General features: G+C 38.6%; 2 protein-coding genes across 2 annotated transcripts; one reads left to right on the forward strand and one right to left on the reverse strand.

Annotated features, from left to right (window-relative positions):
• Positions 1-1,881: 1,881 nt before the first annotated feature.
• Positions 1,882-11,002, reverse strand: GCK72_024255 (uncharacterized protein; the record flags this gene model as incomplete). The annotated part of the gene is made up of 10 exons (XM_053735795.1): positions 1,882-2,022; positions 2,100-2,263; positions 2,389-2,476; positions 2,523-2,703; positions 2,927-3,891; positions 3,939-4,049; positions 4,298-4,419; positions 4,867-4,968; positions 5,735-5,839; positions 10,891-11,002. 10 exons carry the CDS (start codon positions 11,000-11,002, stop codon positions 1,882-1,884), a joined length of 2,091 nt encoding a protein of 696 aa, XP_053579361.1.
• On the forward strand, positions 10,598-13,319 carry GCK72_024256 (uncharacterized protein; the record flags this gene model as incomplete). The annotated part of the gene is made up of 10 exons (XM_053735796.1): positions 10,598-10,671; positions 10,906-11,071; positions 11,121-11,303; positions 11,514-11,531; positions 11,785-12,062; positions 12,116-12,235; positions 12,283-12,367; positions 12,418-12,566; positions 13,019-13,136; positions 13,185-13,319. 10 exons carry the CDS (start codon positions 10,598-10,600, stop codon positions 13,317-13,319), a joined length of 1,326 nt encoding a protein of 441 aa, XP_053579362.1.
• Positions 13,320-16,581: the final 3,262 nt, after the last annotated feature.

The following is a 16,581-nucleotide window of genomic DNA, read 5'->3' on the forward strand; positions in this document are numbered from 1 at the left end:
GAAATCGGTCCACTACGGACGGAGTTATGATCGGCGACAAATAAACGGACAGACGGATCTGTTGAATATTATTAGTAAAGATTTGTAAACTCATTGAAGAACTTTTTTTTTAAATAATGTTTGCCGAGGGGGATTTTTTTTTAAGAACCGAAAATTTTGAAAATACGGAAAAAATGCTCCAAAAAATTGGTTTTTTGCGAATAACTCGACAAAACTTTTTTGAAATGTTTTGAAACTTTGTGGAATAACTATTTTAAACGTCTATAGACTACACTAAAAAAATTGGGCTTCTACGACTTAAAACAAAAAATTTAAGTTTTGCACCTTTGAGCACCTACAGTAACCCAGGGACCAGTAGGTGGGCGCCAAAATTTTGCATATGAGTTACCGAAGACCCATAGTACCATAGTATATAAGAATCTGTTCCTATGGCACACGTTGCTCGAGTCTAACAGAGAACACGTTATATGTTTTTATGGCTAAAGATGGTTTGAATGCCGGTTTCCAGTTTAATGAGTTTACCGTAACTCTCACTGAACTTCATCATCTTTTTTGAAGATTTTTCATAAATTTTAGAAGGTTATCACGACAAATTCGTTATTATTATTAAAGGTTATATTATTAAGGGTATTAAATGGTTCTATGTTTGTGTTGCACCGAAGAGTAGATGTACTTCCAAATACTCTGTGAATCATAATCTTTCAAATTCACAACCAATGAACAGAATGCAGATCAATGAAGTAGATAAAAACACACTTGTATATTAAAAACAATTTGATGAGAAAATGAAGAAATAATGCAAAAAATGAAAAGTGGCATTTCTATGAAGATTGAAAAAACGAAAATATTGAAAATTTGGATTTTTCTCTGTTTGTCATATCATCCGACCGAGAGGGCTGGGCCGGGCTGGGCCGGGCTGGCGGACGGACCGAGGCGGGCCGGTGGTCCGAAATTTGACAAGTTTTTTTTTTAAACGAAAGTGATTCATATCATGCGCCACCCTCCAAAATTTCGAAAAAGTCCGAAGTTTTATGAACCGGGCATCAGCTGTCGATAAAATCGTGGTTTATCCGACTTTGTATGAATTAATAATGAATTTCTGTGTTTACTCTTTATTCACTATCCTCAATAATTCAAAGACTGTAGGAGTAAATAAAACAGTTGAAAGTTTCAATCGAAAGTTATCGGGAGACAAAAATTGGTCACTTTATTTTTGAAGATTCTATGACAAAGTTACAAATCTCAAGAAATAATCTTTATGTAACAGAGAAAAAAACCCTTGTTGATGTTTTTTCTATTACTGGGTGTACAGTATGCACCAATTCCATAGATTCAATGTGACTGTCGGAGCAGAAATTTCATAGAATTTACCGTTTCTACGACAAAGTTACAAATCACAAGAAATAACCTTTATGTAATCGAGAAACCGGCAACGTGATCAAATTAGTGAAAATAAAGATACCATACATGAGAGCATCAATTGAAATAAGCGTGGTGGAGAACTTCTATCACAGACTAAACCTTGAAGCGGAAAACTTTTAAAGTACAAAAAAATCAAGACTAATAAAATGAACAAAATGAAATTTTTGGGGGGTAATTGATTTGTGGTACATGAGGATGGTACGACCGGTCGAATAGATGATGAATTGGGTTCTGATTGATGGAGCAATATACAAGAACAAATGGATTAAGGCGCAAAAAGTGAGTGTTTAGAGAAAAAGAGAAGACACAACGGGAGGACTGTTTTCAACCGGGAAATTGTTTTAGTAGAACTTGGTACAGAGATACAATAAACAACCGAATGGAACCTAAAAATAAACTAAAAGGCCGGGAGTGAGTTATGAGCAAATATTCAATAGGATAAGTTAGTTGGAATGATGATCAGGAGGATGCAGATGCAGCTTGAGCTGTAGATTGCTCAGCAACGGAAGTCGCATTTGCACTATTCTCGGAAGCTTGGTTTTGCTCGTTACATCCGAATGGATTGAGACGGTGAACATAACAGAGATTGCAGACGCGTACCTGGAACAAAACCATCAACTGAGTCAATAAAGTCATAGTAATTTTGCTTGCGTGTTTATCTCGGAAATCTGCGTTACCTTTCTGTCATATCCGTGTTCCGGAATGCTGATGGTGTTGCATGAACATTTGTGACAGAAAATGCGTCCACAATTTCTGCAGTGATGACGTCGACGCACGAAGTTGAATGGCATGGAGCAGGCCGTGCATTGCTCGCAATCTTCATCGGGAACCCAACGGACACCTGGGTAAACTAATCAATAAATAGTCTTGCGTTCTACGTTAACACAAAATTGACTTGTTAGTGAGACTGATAACAAAGGGGGTTTTAAACTGGTTTTCAAGCAAACATAGAAATGTTTGACCTACCCATGAATGCAGGAAGTGGTAATGTCTCCTGGGCTTCAACGCCGGTTTCTTCTCCTTCGGTTTGAGAATTCGCAACTTGCGCGTTGACCTAAACAAAAAAATTGATTCAAGGAAGAATTCGTCAAATATCTCACCACCTCGTAGACGGGTATAATTTCCGATGGCTGCAGAATGATCTTCAACACTTTTCTGATTTCACTCGAATAGTTGGTTTGAAGTTGATCAGCAACACCAGCAATGCACACGAATAGACGATGGACAAGGTCTTCAGAAGACCGGAACCGAGATCTCAGGTTTTTCGGGTCGATTTGAGCTCTGCGAAAAAACAATAAGTTATATAATAATATGTTTGCGTAAAACACGGGACAACGAGAGAACTGGCAGCTGAATGAAAAAGAGATGAGAAGAGAGAAGAAGGCAGTAGCATTTGACGAGGTGACACTTTGTGTCTTGTTTATTTCCTCGTACCTTTCCACCCAACATTATATCTCTCCCATATCTCATTTCATATTTTATTCTTGAAAACAATTTGTTTTACCTTGGGTCGCTCTGCATTGGAATGATTGTTTTGCCATTCTTTTCGAAATCTTTCTGGTCCAACGGCAGCACTGAATCTTTGAGATTCTTGTTTTCAAACTGCTCAGCCGTCATATCATCATCAGTTTTAATCTCATTTACATTGTCGCTTGAGTTTGACTCAGTCTCGACATCATTCTCAACTTCAGAAGCTTCAATCATTTCAACGTTCTCATTCCCACTATCATTTTCAGTTTCGACTGTTGATGCAGTTTCAATAGCTTCCTCATCAATCTCTTCATCTGACTTTTCCATTTGGCTGACATTTTCTTCACTTCCAGAGTTTGGGCTGGTCAATCCAGAAGAAGCAAGAGAAGTGGCTTCACTCGCACTATCCCGAATGTCAGAGTCCAAAGAGCTTGTGCTATCCGATGGCATGTCACACATCCACACTCTTTGGTTGTTCTTTGCCTTTTCCTCATCAGTCGCATTTGTTCGGAAGTCACTCATCGTAAGAGTACTAGAAGTGTCCTCTGGAACAGACGTCTCTCCTTTGCAAAGAACAGTTTCCAGTTTGGTCAATTCGACTGGAGTCAGAATTCTCAACAAGTTGCGGATCTTAACAAGCAACGAGTAGAATGGTCGGAACATCTCTGACAAGTGATCGGCTGGTGAATCAACGTTGAGAGCTCCCTCGGAGTACACGAGAAGTCCCCAAACAATGCCAAGTCTTGGAATGGCAATCATGACTGATGGATCACAGTAGTCGATCAGATCCTGCGTGATTAGATCTTTTCGTAACGCCAAAGATAAGACTTCTGAGAAAAGAACTGCAACATCCAGCTGAGAATCATGCTCTTTGATGGATTTGACTGGAACCATTGCAGACACATATTGATATTCAAAATCTGCGAATAGTTTGTCAAACTTTAGCAAGTTTTCCTTGATCACAGGATTGTATGCAGATGGGTCCCGTAACGATTGATTCTGAAAAAGGTTGTTGATTGACTGAGTCAATTCATAACTCCACCTACCTTGAGTAAGTCTCTGAGCAGGTCAAGCTGTTTTGTGACTTCTTTTGCCAACGGTCGAATTAGATCTGATTCTGATTCGTGATCGATGATGTTGGATCCAGCAGAGAGGCACTACAAATATTATGATTGATTCAGGATTCACTTGTTGGTTTTTTTCAATATGACCCCTCAAAAGAGATCTGTTTCTATTTTCCGCTTCCCACAAAAGTGTTTCTTAGCAGTTTCTCACAAAAGTTCAGAAATCTCAAACGTTTGACTACAAACAATTTTCGACTTAGTCAATTGTTTGTGACTTCCTTGTCATCCACGTGAACAACCTCGCCGTGTCTGGTACGCTCAATCATTGAAAAACAAAATACCTCCGCGCCAAACCACAGTTGTCCTGGCAATGTGTCGTGTAGAATTTCATCGGGAAACTTGACGCGGAAGTCTCGACATGCTCGATCCTGCTCTCGTGGGTACAAATGTATCAGCATTTCAGCTGAAAAAAAAACCGAAAGTTCAATTTATCTTTCTACCACTTGGAAAGTATAGCGCCGTAATGGCTCACCGAGTTTCTCTAAACAAAAAAGAGTTTCGCTGACGCTTAGTGGTCAAAAATCTTAAGAAGTTGACAAATATTTATGTTCACTTTTTATTCCGCTAGACTTTTTTGCCCGTTTTTTGTCAAATAAAGGAAGCTATTCTTGAAATAGATAAAAAAAGAAACGAAATTTCCTTTTGCACTATTCTCAAATTAAATGTAAGTACATTCATTACACATTCCTAAAACAAAAGAGCTCTCCTATTCTATTGAAAGTACATTCTGACTCAATAATTGTACTTTTAGTTTTTCTTGCTTCCTGTCTTAATTGAAAAAAGGAAAATTGATATCTTTCCGGTACAAAGCCAAGAACACACAACTCTGAATTTCTCAAAGAACACTCACTAATGATATGAAGAACCCGATCCTGAGCCACACGAAGTCTGGTGACCAAAGCATTACATCTGTCCGGATCCCGTCTGCCATCGAACGAATCGAGCTCGCTTGCTGAAATGAAATAATGAGTTTGATGTTTGATCACTTTCATTTTGACTGTCAGTATGTGTGTCAAGTTTGATAAGGCAACGTTTTTCGAAAAACAAAAATGTGCGGAACTGTGGAACACTGTTGTTTTCTTTCTTATTTCTCATCCGATTCACCTGACTTTTGGTTTCTTAAGAGTAAACAATATCTGTTGTGAGAAATGAGAATTACTCCAGATTGTTTAGCTTTTGTTTTCTTAAAAATTTCCTAAGTGAAAACAGAAAGAAACCTTTAAAAAATCAAAGAGACTCCCACTAAGATAAACAAAAATAGTTATTTTTGGAAGGGCCCATCTAAGTAAACTATACTAAAGTCATTTAGACGACCGTGGGATTCCCCCCTACTATACGAAAATGAGCAGCTTCAAAAACAGATGATTGGCTTCAATTGCAGAGAAGAAAGGAGCTCCTACTTGGGAATTGTGCAAATACGGAAATTCGCCGGTTTTCTGTGTATTGTTCACTATCCGCGTACACTGCACCCAAGAGATTAAGTTCCTAGCCTCAGGCAGTCTTTTTTTTCACTTGCATGTTTACGTCATCCACAGAAAAGAGAGAAAATCGAAAAAGGTTCAATTTCACGGAAAGTTCCTTTCAAAGGAATGTCTCTGTGTTTGAAAGGAATCAATTGAATTCCTGTTCTTAAAAGAAATTAATGAGGGGCATGATCCAAAACAAAAGGACAGATGTGAGACAGTGTCATTTGAAAATTTGAAAATATTTCAACATACCAATGTCATTCAACGCTGAATCGGCATAGTAGAATCTGGCAAGTGGCATCCAATCATCTGGACGAGGTTTATTCCAAATTTTCCGGAAAGATTGCATCACAATATCTGAAAATAAAATAAGATTTAGATTTAAAAAAATGAATAGAATGACAACGTAATAAGAAGAATGAATACAGAAAGGAGACGAAAAAAGAGTAAATTATAAAAGAGCATTAAGTGTACGCTTGAGCGTCAAAAGAATCGTCATTGGCTTTAGAAGAAGAAACAAATGGGGAGGACATGCGAGAGTAGGAGGAGAGTAGGAGCATCTTCTAGCTGCTCCTAAAATATTATTTGTAGAATATTTCAAGAATCAAAAAGGCAGAAATGGAGATAGTGTGGAGGAGCGTTTATCAGACTATCTGGATGGCAAACATGATAAGAAAAGATGAAATAGAAGGAGGGAGAACGAGAAACGGAGATAGAGAATCAGAGAGGGGCTTTTCGTGCTGTGAAAATCAGTGTCGGTTCGGTTCGGACGACAGGAGGTTTACTTTTCCTGACCAATAACTTGTGCTCTTCTCAATTTCATTTGTCTTATGTTGAACTCTCATTTCCTGAACTGTGTTCCCAATTTTTACTAGAACCGAAATTAAGAAAATAAGAAAGAGAAGCGACAACAACGGAAATGAGAAAACATCCATCAGCACACTCTCACCGCCACAAAGAGAGACATCTCAATGAAATTGGAATTCTGGATGCGTCGACGAGAAGGCTCCTTTTTTTTCTCTTCTCCCCCGTGTTTTATTCCACAGCAATCATTTTTTCCTTTTTTTTTGCATGCTGCTTGAAAAATGAAATAACGAGAAAAAATCGGGAGAGAGGACGCTCCACTCATTTGCGCCAAAAACGAAGGAATGAAAGATGGTAAGGCACTTGGCCCCCCCGGTTCAATAACCTTCGTATTGGCTGGTTTCGCAGTTATCACAAAAACTGGCCTGGGGGAGAAGGGTCGAAGAGTGTGTTTGCTTTCAACACAGACAAAAAAACTAAAAGGACGAGAAAAATCGGTATATAGACTGAGAAAGACTAAAACAGACCCGAGGGGAAGGGAGGTTCTTGGGTTTTTTCAAAAAATACGCCTCCTATCCGCCAGACAAAAATCTGTCCTTTCGTTTTTAAAAAGACTCAAAAAGCAGTCGACGTAGAAGCGCATAGGAAGTCAGAAAAATCCATAAAAGAGCAAAAGTTCAAAAAGATTTCGAATTCGAAGGAACTCCTTTTTTGAATTGCAAATGTTCAATTCTGACGCAGAACAAAAAGGAACGAAGCCTTTTTTCGTCGACGAAAAATGCAATCCGGGGCGGTCGGAAAGGGGACAAAGCAAGCAAACATTCAAAAGACAGCGGAATAGAGAAAGACAGAAAGGAATCTGGAGAGCTCCCCAAAACAGGATCGCTGACCAAAATGAGGCTCATTTGTAAAAAACGAGGCATGATAACAGGCAAACGGAGAGAATGAGAGAACGAGCAACCGCACAGGACATGTCTGGTGCAATGTACTATTCAATGGGGTGTCAATGGCAGTCATTTATATGAATGAAGGTTTTTAAAAGTTTGCTATACTTTACTCCTTTGAGAGTTTCACAGACAAGAAAAAATTAACCATTAAGGAAGCGTTGTACTAGACATGTGAGTCACTATTTCAGTTTGAAACTAGCAATTTCAGAAGTCAAAAAATAATGTAGAGGTTGTCAGATTTCTAAGCTCTTATACTTGTGAATTGGATTGCTAAAATTGTATCTCTTGCTCTAATGTGATGAATGGGCTTCATGTCATTCATGATCAACTAATCCCGAGAAGAAAAAAGCAAGCTGAATGAAAACAAGCTGAGCCAACGGATATATTTCCGTTGAACGAAAATGTAGTCATAGTGACGAATTCAATTCAGTTTTGTTCAACTGAACCTCATCAGTATTTCATTTTCAAGACGTTCACTCAAATATTAGTAAAGATGACCAAATGACAATTGTGGTACGAAAAAAAGATAGGGAGAGAGTGACGTCAAACTTAGGAGGGCTCGTCTGGTCTTGTTTACTGAAGGTGCCGAACAAAAGGTTGGCACATTTTGAGACATTCTCGGGGGCAGAGGGGAACCTGGTACCAAAACGAGAATAGCTGTTTGGAACGGAATGAAAAAATGGAACAGAAGGATAAATGAAAATAGAAGGGAAAAAGGGGTTGGGTGAAGGGAGAAAACGAACTTTGTCAAGTACAATGGAATTCAGTTGGATCACACTGAAAGTGTGACGGAGGACAGCTGCCCAACGAAAGGACATACGAACTAGTTGAATTCCAGAGAGAATCCTGAATTTGCTATTCCTAGAAAGAACACTGCGTATATGTCATTGTTCTCTAGAGGCCCATTTTTCTCATTTTTCCTCTGTTTTTTACGCGATCCTGACAGGGAAATGTCGAGTCGACTCAAATGAAGATAGAGTTGTTGAAGAACAGAAAAACAAAAACAAAAATGTTTTTTTTATTCCTATCCGTGTTCTTTTCATTTCCAATGCAAGGACACCAGTCGAGATCCTCATCTCTTTTTACAATCAGATAATGCAGTTTTCCCCTACCTGACAGTATTTATCACAAGAGGAGCGAGGAGGTCGGTCTGGTTTTTTAGTCGCGATTTTCGATAATACACGCGAGAAGAGACCCAAATGAAACGTAGTCATGTGATTGGGAATGAATGGAAAAAATAGATGGAACATAATGGAAAAACGATCACGAATGGGAATGATGAACTTTTGAAATTCAATCGTGAATGTGTTTCATGGGTAAATATTCTTTGAACGACATTTCTAATGGATCGAAGAAAGAAATTCTTTCCTATGTTCAAGAATTGTTTGAATTCTAAACCATAAAAACTTGGTTCTGAAGAAGCGAGACTACTTCTCTCCAGAAATTTTATAATCCACCATAAAAGAACATTTAATATTGCATTCCCCGCTTTCCCTTGATGAGTCAACCATGATAAAGTCCAAAATATTCGGAAGAATTCGCTGACCGAATACAAAAAATTGTTCAGAATCGACAGTACACCATGGTTTCATCGATCATCTAGTGATTATGTCGGAAAATAACAAATGACAAATGATCCAGTAACTGGGCAAATGTGATAGTCACAAGAGTGAGTAATCCAAAAACTGACAAAAGAAATGGAAAATGGAATGGGCGATTAATGGGACCCCGAGTACAGTCAGCGTAAACGACAAACTAACTAAAATCTGGCGCCCATTTAGCCATTTTAGTCATTTTGCCTGTCAACTCGATTATGCAGAAGCCGGTTTTCTGTTGTAGAATCGAAGGGAGAATAGATTGGCAAGAAGAGTGGTGGAGGAGAAAGAGGGTATACTTGACAATGGATGAATATATTAATATCAGTTTGTTTTATGTTTTAATGCCGACCGCGAAACTGACGCAAGTGGCCTTTTTTCATAGGAATCTATAGTTTTTGGGCTTCGACGAAGAGAGGATAATACGATAATCGTTCGCTCAGTTTTACTGTTTCAATGGGAATCGGATGCACCCGATTTGCTTCTCGTTTACTTCTTCAAGAGATGATTACAGAGTTTTCAGAAGGAAAAGTTGTTCTATTGAACTGAAAATTAAATTTGTTGATATTATTCAAATAGGGAGAAAAAATAACTTTCAACGGAAAAAAAACAGAAACGACCGCAAAGATCACTAGTCCTTGCTGAGTCTTCAATTGAACTCTCAGATGTTAGCAAAGTGTCTACCAGAGAAGAGGAAATCCAGTTAGTCTACAGAATGCCTACAATAATTCAGAATTCTTTCAAGTATCTCACGTGAAAACTGGAAGACAGGAGAAAAAAGAAGTGGTAAAAGTGTATGAGAGAGAGACTGAAAACGGGAAAATGGAAAAGAACGGCCAACGAGCGAAAAAGAAAGAAGCGAACGACGCCTAGAGGAGTGTGACTAATAACCTGTATAGAACGGGTGCACGTCTGTGGCCGAGATTATTAGAAGCCACGGCCGTCAAGAAAATTTCTTTTTTATCAGTCATGGTCAGATGATTTATCATTCTCTTTTTTTTCATCTCAACGATATAGGTCATTAGATATTTCTTTGATTTTATTTCGTTTTGATACGCGCCGTTTCAATTTGTCGGCTATGCGCCCTATCATAGATACTGATCTTCAGACAAAAGACTCAATGAAAATTCATTTTTCGAAATATGTTGAGAACTAGTACTACCAAGGTGAAAAGTGTTGGTAGAAACGAAACGAAATGGGTCAACATCGTTTTGCGCCCGACGTTACTGTTTGACAGACGTCGGTTGCCAACTATTTCAATTCAAAAGGTTTTCTATTCAAACATATATTTATGACTACTTCGAGAATCTTCGCAATCAGAAAGTGATAATTAAACATTTCTAGTTCAAACTCTATCAAATGCAATGCAACATAAAAACGAGATAAAGCACTACACAAAGAGAAAACGAGACACAACTAGCGCGCAAGAGAAATAGAGAAAGAAGGCATAGCGATGAAATGAGCGGATAGCCCCGAGGGCCGACTCACTCTCTTTTCTCTGCGGCCTCCCTGTCTCTACGTAAACATATGACGAAACAGCGCAGTGAATGAAGGATGAGGATGGCTGCGACGCGACCGCACCGCACGCGAGTGTATTGAAGGGCGCTCTATCGGACCAGTTTTGGTTCGTCGACTTTGGTGAACTTGGTCGGTCATCGGACAAACGGAACACTCTTTGTTTTGCTACCTATTTCTTTTTTGTTTTCTTCTAAATCCATTTTTTTGCGCCATCTTTCCGACCGTTTATTAATATATTTCAGCAACTCGGGATGATTGGCGGATTGTTTGTGTATAATCACAAAGGAGAAGTGCTCATCTCGAGAATTTATCGCGATGATGTTACGTAAGTATTGATTTTTTGCTTCTTCAGGAAAAGAAAGACATTTCACATCAAAAAGGGGGAAAGAAAACATTGGACGGGAAGAGAAAGAATAAGAATGTTTGCAGCGCTGTTTTTCTGCTTTTATAGCATTTGTTTGTTATCAAAGACACCATTTTTATATTTGGCCCGCAGAAAAACAGCGTTTCACAACAAACGTTGCGAAAGAAGCTTACAACTCACATACTCCGGTTTCAGACGCAATGCTGTCGACGCTTTCCGAGTCAATGTCATCCACGCTCGACAACAAGTCCGATCGCCAGTCACCAACATGGCCCGCACTTCGTTTTTCCATGTGAAGCGGGGAAATGTCTGGATTTGTGCGGTGACTCGTCAAAATGTCAATGCTGCTATGGTTTTCGAGGTAACCATTGACATTGTACGGAACAAAACTAAAACATGACGAATTTCAGTTTCTCAAGCGATTCGCCGACACAATGCAATCGTATTTTGGAAAGTTGAACGAGGAGAACGTGAAGAACAACTTTGTGCTCATCTACGAACTTCTAGATGAGATTTTAGACTTTGGATATCCGCAAAACACGGATCCAGGAGTTCTCAAGACTTTCATCACTCAACAAGGAGTTCGTACTGCTGTAAGTACTTCTACCAACTCACAATGGGTCAATTCGTCGCAGTCAAGCTCGATGGAGGCAAACTTATAATGGATCTCAGTCCCCTTGAGATTAAATTGAGATTAATATAAAGTTACAATTGAAACAGACCACACAAAAGCAACTTTTCGATGACAGCAGCATCTAGGGAAAATAGTTTGAAACAATTGACTAGAATACTTATATTTGTAGGATGCTCCGGTTCCAGTCGTAAGTTTTTATATTGTGAATGAATGTGTCGTGTGCACGAAAACTGATTATTAGTTCCGTCTTGTCTATTTCCTTCAGCTATGAAGCAAGAACTGTGTTTTGAGACTGAAAATAGTGTGATTCATACAGGAAATTATGTTCGAACGACTGAGGGATATGCTCGCCGTCTCTTTATATGTCTATATCCGATATCTTTTACTTTCAAACCACGATAACATTGTTTTCTCCCCAGAGGATTAGTTTTGTTTTTCAGACCAAAGAGGAGCAGTCTCAAATCACGTCTCAAGTGACTGGACAAATTGGATGGCGTCGAGAGGGTATTAAATACCGCCGAAATGAGCTTTTCTTGGATGTCATCGAATATGTCAACTTGCTTATGAACCAACAAGGGCAGGTTCTTTCTGCTCATGTCGCTGGAAAGGTTGCCATGAAATCGTATCTGAGTGGAATGCCGGAATGCAAGTTTGGAATCAACGACAAGATCACCATCGAAGGAAAATCAAAGCCAGGAAGTGACGATCCAAACAAAGCGTTAGTACATCACTAATCTGGTCCTAGTGAAACTAATACCCTTGTATTTGCAGAAGCCGTGCCGCCGTGGCTATCGATGACTGTCAATTCCACCAATGCGTGAAGCTCACGAAATTTGAGACCGAGCACGCGATTTCTTTTATCCCACCGGACGGCGAGTACGAGTTGATGAGGTATGATTGGTTTTTAGGGTACAGTCCAAAGAAATTTGTGTTTTCAGATACCGCACCACCAAAGATATCCAACTTCCATTCCGTGTCATCCCATTGGTTCGTGAAGTTTCTCGTAACAAGATGGAAGTCAAGGTATGTCAATACTCATGTGCACTCTAGTCAACACATATTTCTGTTTCCAGGTTGTCGTCAAGTCCAATTTCAAACCATCCTTGCTCGCCCAAAAAATTGAAGTTCGCATCCCAACGCCACCAAACACATCCGGCGTTCAGCTCATTTGCATGAAGGGAAAAGCCAAATACAAGGCTGGCGAGAATGCCATTGTGTGGAAGTGAGTAGTCCTTCGGGTGTGCCCACACTCCTCCGCAGCTTTCTCTCATTTTCTCTGCATTCCTTTCTTTTCTCATACTCTGCATAGGATTAAACCGAAACTGCCAAGAAGACGGAAAAAAGGGACCTCCATTTTGGGGGTGTTGTATAAGAAAATGGAGAAAAAAAGGCAGCGAAGGGTATGGAGGCGTTGAGAAAATTGTGCCCTGGCAGTACGAAAAAGAAAGCGAAGACAATCAGTGGAATTGGTGACAGAACTTTGAGCATCTTTTGGTTTCCCGGAGAAAAAATTAAAAGAAATATCGGTTCACAACGTTTTAATGGAAAATATAACTTTTTATTGTGAATGTATACAGAAAACAAGCAGATAGGATTCATGGAGATACGAAGACAAACACCATGACATTATACATGTTTTCATATTCTAAAAAATCAGTCGAACGATTTTTTCAGGATCAAGCGTATGGCTGGAATGAAGGAGAGCCAAATCTCAGCTGAAATCGATCTCCTCTCTACTGGAAACGTTGAGAAGAAGAAATGGAATCGCCCACCGGTCAGCATGAACTTTGAGGTAACACCTTTTTCATCGCTTCAAAACATTAACCTAAGCCAATTCCAGGTTCCATTTGCTCCGTCTGGACTCAAAGTCCGTTACTTGAAGGTTTTCGAGCCAAAACTCAACTATTCTGATCATGATGTCATCAAGTGGGTCCGATACATTGGACGATCCGGATTGTACGAGACTCGATGCTAGACAACGTCGCATCTTCCACCCATCCCCACCTACTGTCTACCGCTCGCCTTCAATCCAACCATTTGCTCACTCTCGGTTTTGCTTCCCACTTATTTATTCTGTCTGGATTATTTATCTGCTTTTCATCTTTGTCAAAAAGTTGTAAATTTAGAAAGTTTTCCGACTACCTAAATTATTTGAAATATTTATCCTTTAGTTTTCTAGTTTTATTTAACTTCTGAACCTTCAGTGCATGCTTAAATAGTAAGATTTAGAAAAAATGTAACTAAATCAAACATCCATTTTCAAAATTGCATTTTCTGTGCCAACAATCAAAACCATCTACGTCCAACTCATTCAACCTATTTTTCTCTGTCAAAAACCAACCCTTTTACAAGTTTTCACTTAAAATTGTCTTATAAAACCCCGTTGGAGCAATAACGTCTTCCTTTTCCAGAACTTTTTTGTAACTTATTTTCTTTAGCCATCCGCTTCATTTCATGTGTTCTGTCAAACATTCCAGTCTCTTGGTTAATGTTCTTCTTTCCATTTCTAGGTCTGCAATGAGTTTATTTATTTCTGTAGCATAATATATAAATGTTTCAAATGTACTTAGATCCCTTCTTTTCAATTTCTGGATTTTCAGATTGAACTTTTGCCTTCTAGTATTTTTGGCAGGTGTTAAGAATTCAATCACGACATGTCTGCATGATTCTGATTCAGAATGGAATGCCAAAGCGCATTCGAAGAGATTGGAAAGAGTCATAGATTTGTTCTAGCAGACTACATTTGGTCGTGACAGGCACAAAAGCAATCAGGAAGCAATTTGTATGGATTAGGTATATTCTACGAGTGCTAAGTAATGTATGATAATCCAAATCCCGTTGTCAGAAGTATACTCAGATCAGATGTATTTTTGCCCCTTTTTTTGAAAAGAATTCTAAAACTCTAATGATTTTTATGAGACGATTTTTGTAATAGCAATGTGCTTTAAAACAAAAAGTTACTGGAGGTATGGGGAATCGAACCCCAGACTTCTCGCATGCAAAGCGAGCGCTCTACCCCTGAGCTATACCCCCGCACATGAAATTGTATCGATGGGTAGATGAAAGAAGCGCCTGGTAAGCGATCATTGAGAGACGCATTTGGTCGGAGAAACGTTATCGCAGAATGGTTTCACTAAACGTTCGTATTGGAAAAAAGGTCTTCAAAACTAAACGGAGTGCCTAGAAGCGACATGGATAACTTTCTCAAGGCGGATTTCAATAAAACTTGAAATGTATCAGTTGGAAACAATGTAGCCTTTTTTCAATATTGTATAACTAACATTGATTGTCTACATAGTGAATAAGCCATACAAACAAGAATATATATTGTTATTTCATAGGTTCTAGAACACAAAAGTTTTATATGAAATTCTGAAAACTCAAAAAGAAAGCTGTTTAGTATCTATTGACTAATTTGACTTTTTGTTTGAAATGTTCTTTAAACGTACTCCTTGTTTTTCTGTCGTGTCAAAGTTAATCCAACTGTTCCAAGTGCTGAAACTCAGACTTCAAAGTCACCATAGATCAGTTTGGTTTCTCAAAACAATATTCTCTTCTTTCGTGAAATTCTGAAGTTGACATTCTGAAATTCACCTGCAACAAACATTTATTCTTGTTTCGATCTCTTTTTTCACACATTTCACATCTAAATTCAATTGGACCTTGGACCTGATTTGCACCGACCTAGAGCTAATTGATTTAGGAAAATGCGAAAAAAAGAGAAGACGAGTGAAAATGAGTCTTCTCTTCGTCATCGAACGAAATTCGATTATTGCAGCCGCGAACTATCCTCACAACTTCCAAAACTTTTTTTACAACTTCACTTGTCGTAGTTTCTCAATTAATGCTTTTCTCTAACTGGAATCTAAGTTACAGAACTCACGTAGATAGTTATATGAGGATTGTTTCTTTTTAATAATGACGTGAACGTGATGATAAACTCTTTGTGCAAACGCAAAAAAAGTTTATAAAACGTCCATTTTATGATTGAGTGGATCTTAAGTAGGTGCTCTCAACTAGTTCCTCAACGTTTCAAGTAGCGGGTTTGATCACTTTTTGTTTTTATTGGTGAGAGAAGTAGAGTACCACTCGACCACACAATAAGCCATTTGCTGTCCGCTTGAAAGATTCCAGACGTTTTTTTGCTGGTTTTGACTGCCAAAAAACTTTTCGGTATTAGCTGCTTGATGAGGGTTCGTTCGTATTCAAGCTGTTTTTCGAGTTTTTTTTGCCTCTCGAACCCTCCCAACGACGACTCATAGCTTTTCAGCATCAAACCAAACCGGACCAATCTTTATGTACTCCGGATTGGTTAGCACCTCTAGAAAAAAGAAGAGCGTTTGGTTTTATTGGTGTTTTATAGTAGTACACCTTCAATATTTATGGCTCACTCCCGTATTCGGCAGATCCTTTTTCAGTTTTTGGCTCTCAAAAAAGATGAAGTGATGTGTGATTCAAATAATTAAAGTGTTGAAACAAAAATTGAAACGGAACGGCTCCTGGATTTGGTCTTGGTCATCGAGAGCTTCTCCAACGTGTTTTGCAAAAGCTTCATTCTTCATTTTTTCTTTCACAAAGCATTGTTTCCATTCGGTCAATCATTTCATTCTTTGTAGGTTGACCTACACAAGTCCTAAAATAAACAAAAACTAAACACTAATCCTTTAAAGTTGCTTTCTACTAAAATAATTTCGTTCAACTGACCGCTTCCTTTTTTCTCTTCTCTTTTCCCCCTATTCATGACACTAATTGCACTTGAAACACGTTTGCAGCATCCGTCCACTCCTCTTCTTTTTTTCGAATGCACATCCTTGTGTTACCGCATGTGCCGCTGATTGCCACGATTAACAAAATTCATATTCCCGCTTCATTATCAGAAACACCTTATTATTTGTCAACGCAAAAATTGATTTATACAAACGGGGTTTTTACCTGACTCAATTTGATTTTTCTGAAATAATACGCACGTATGGTTTTTGATTTTTGATATAAAGAGTTTTCATTGTTCAGCGACACAGTTCTGAAAAAATTAGAAATGTGAGCAGCTGAAAATGAGAAACATCAGATAGAGACCAATAATCTTGCATTAAAAAAAATGTTTCATGATGGATTGGTTAGATGAACTTATCGAATGAACATGCTTCTTTTTTTTTGACTGTGTCAGCATATTCAGCAGTCATATGTTGTATTCTGTTTAATCGTGACGTTTCAACATTCGAAATCATTTTACTGTTTAT

This window comes from Caenorhabditis remanei, chromosome X, assembly GCF_010183535.1.
Source record: "Caenorhabditis remanei strain PX506 chromosome X, whole genome shotgun sequence".
In the NCBI taxonomy this organism is placed as follows: domain Eukaryota; kingdom Metazoa; phylum Nematoda; class Chromadorea; order Rhabditida; family Rhabditidae; genus Caenorhabditis; species Caenorhabditis remanei.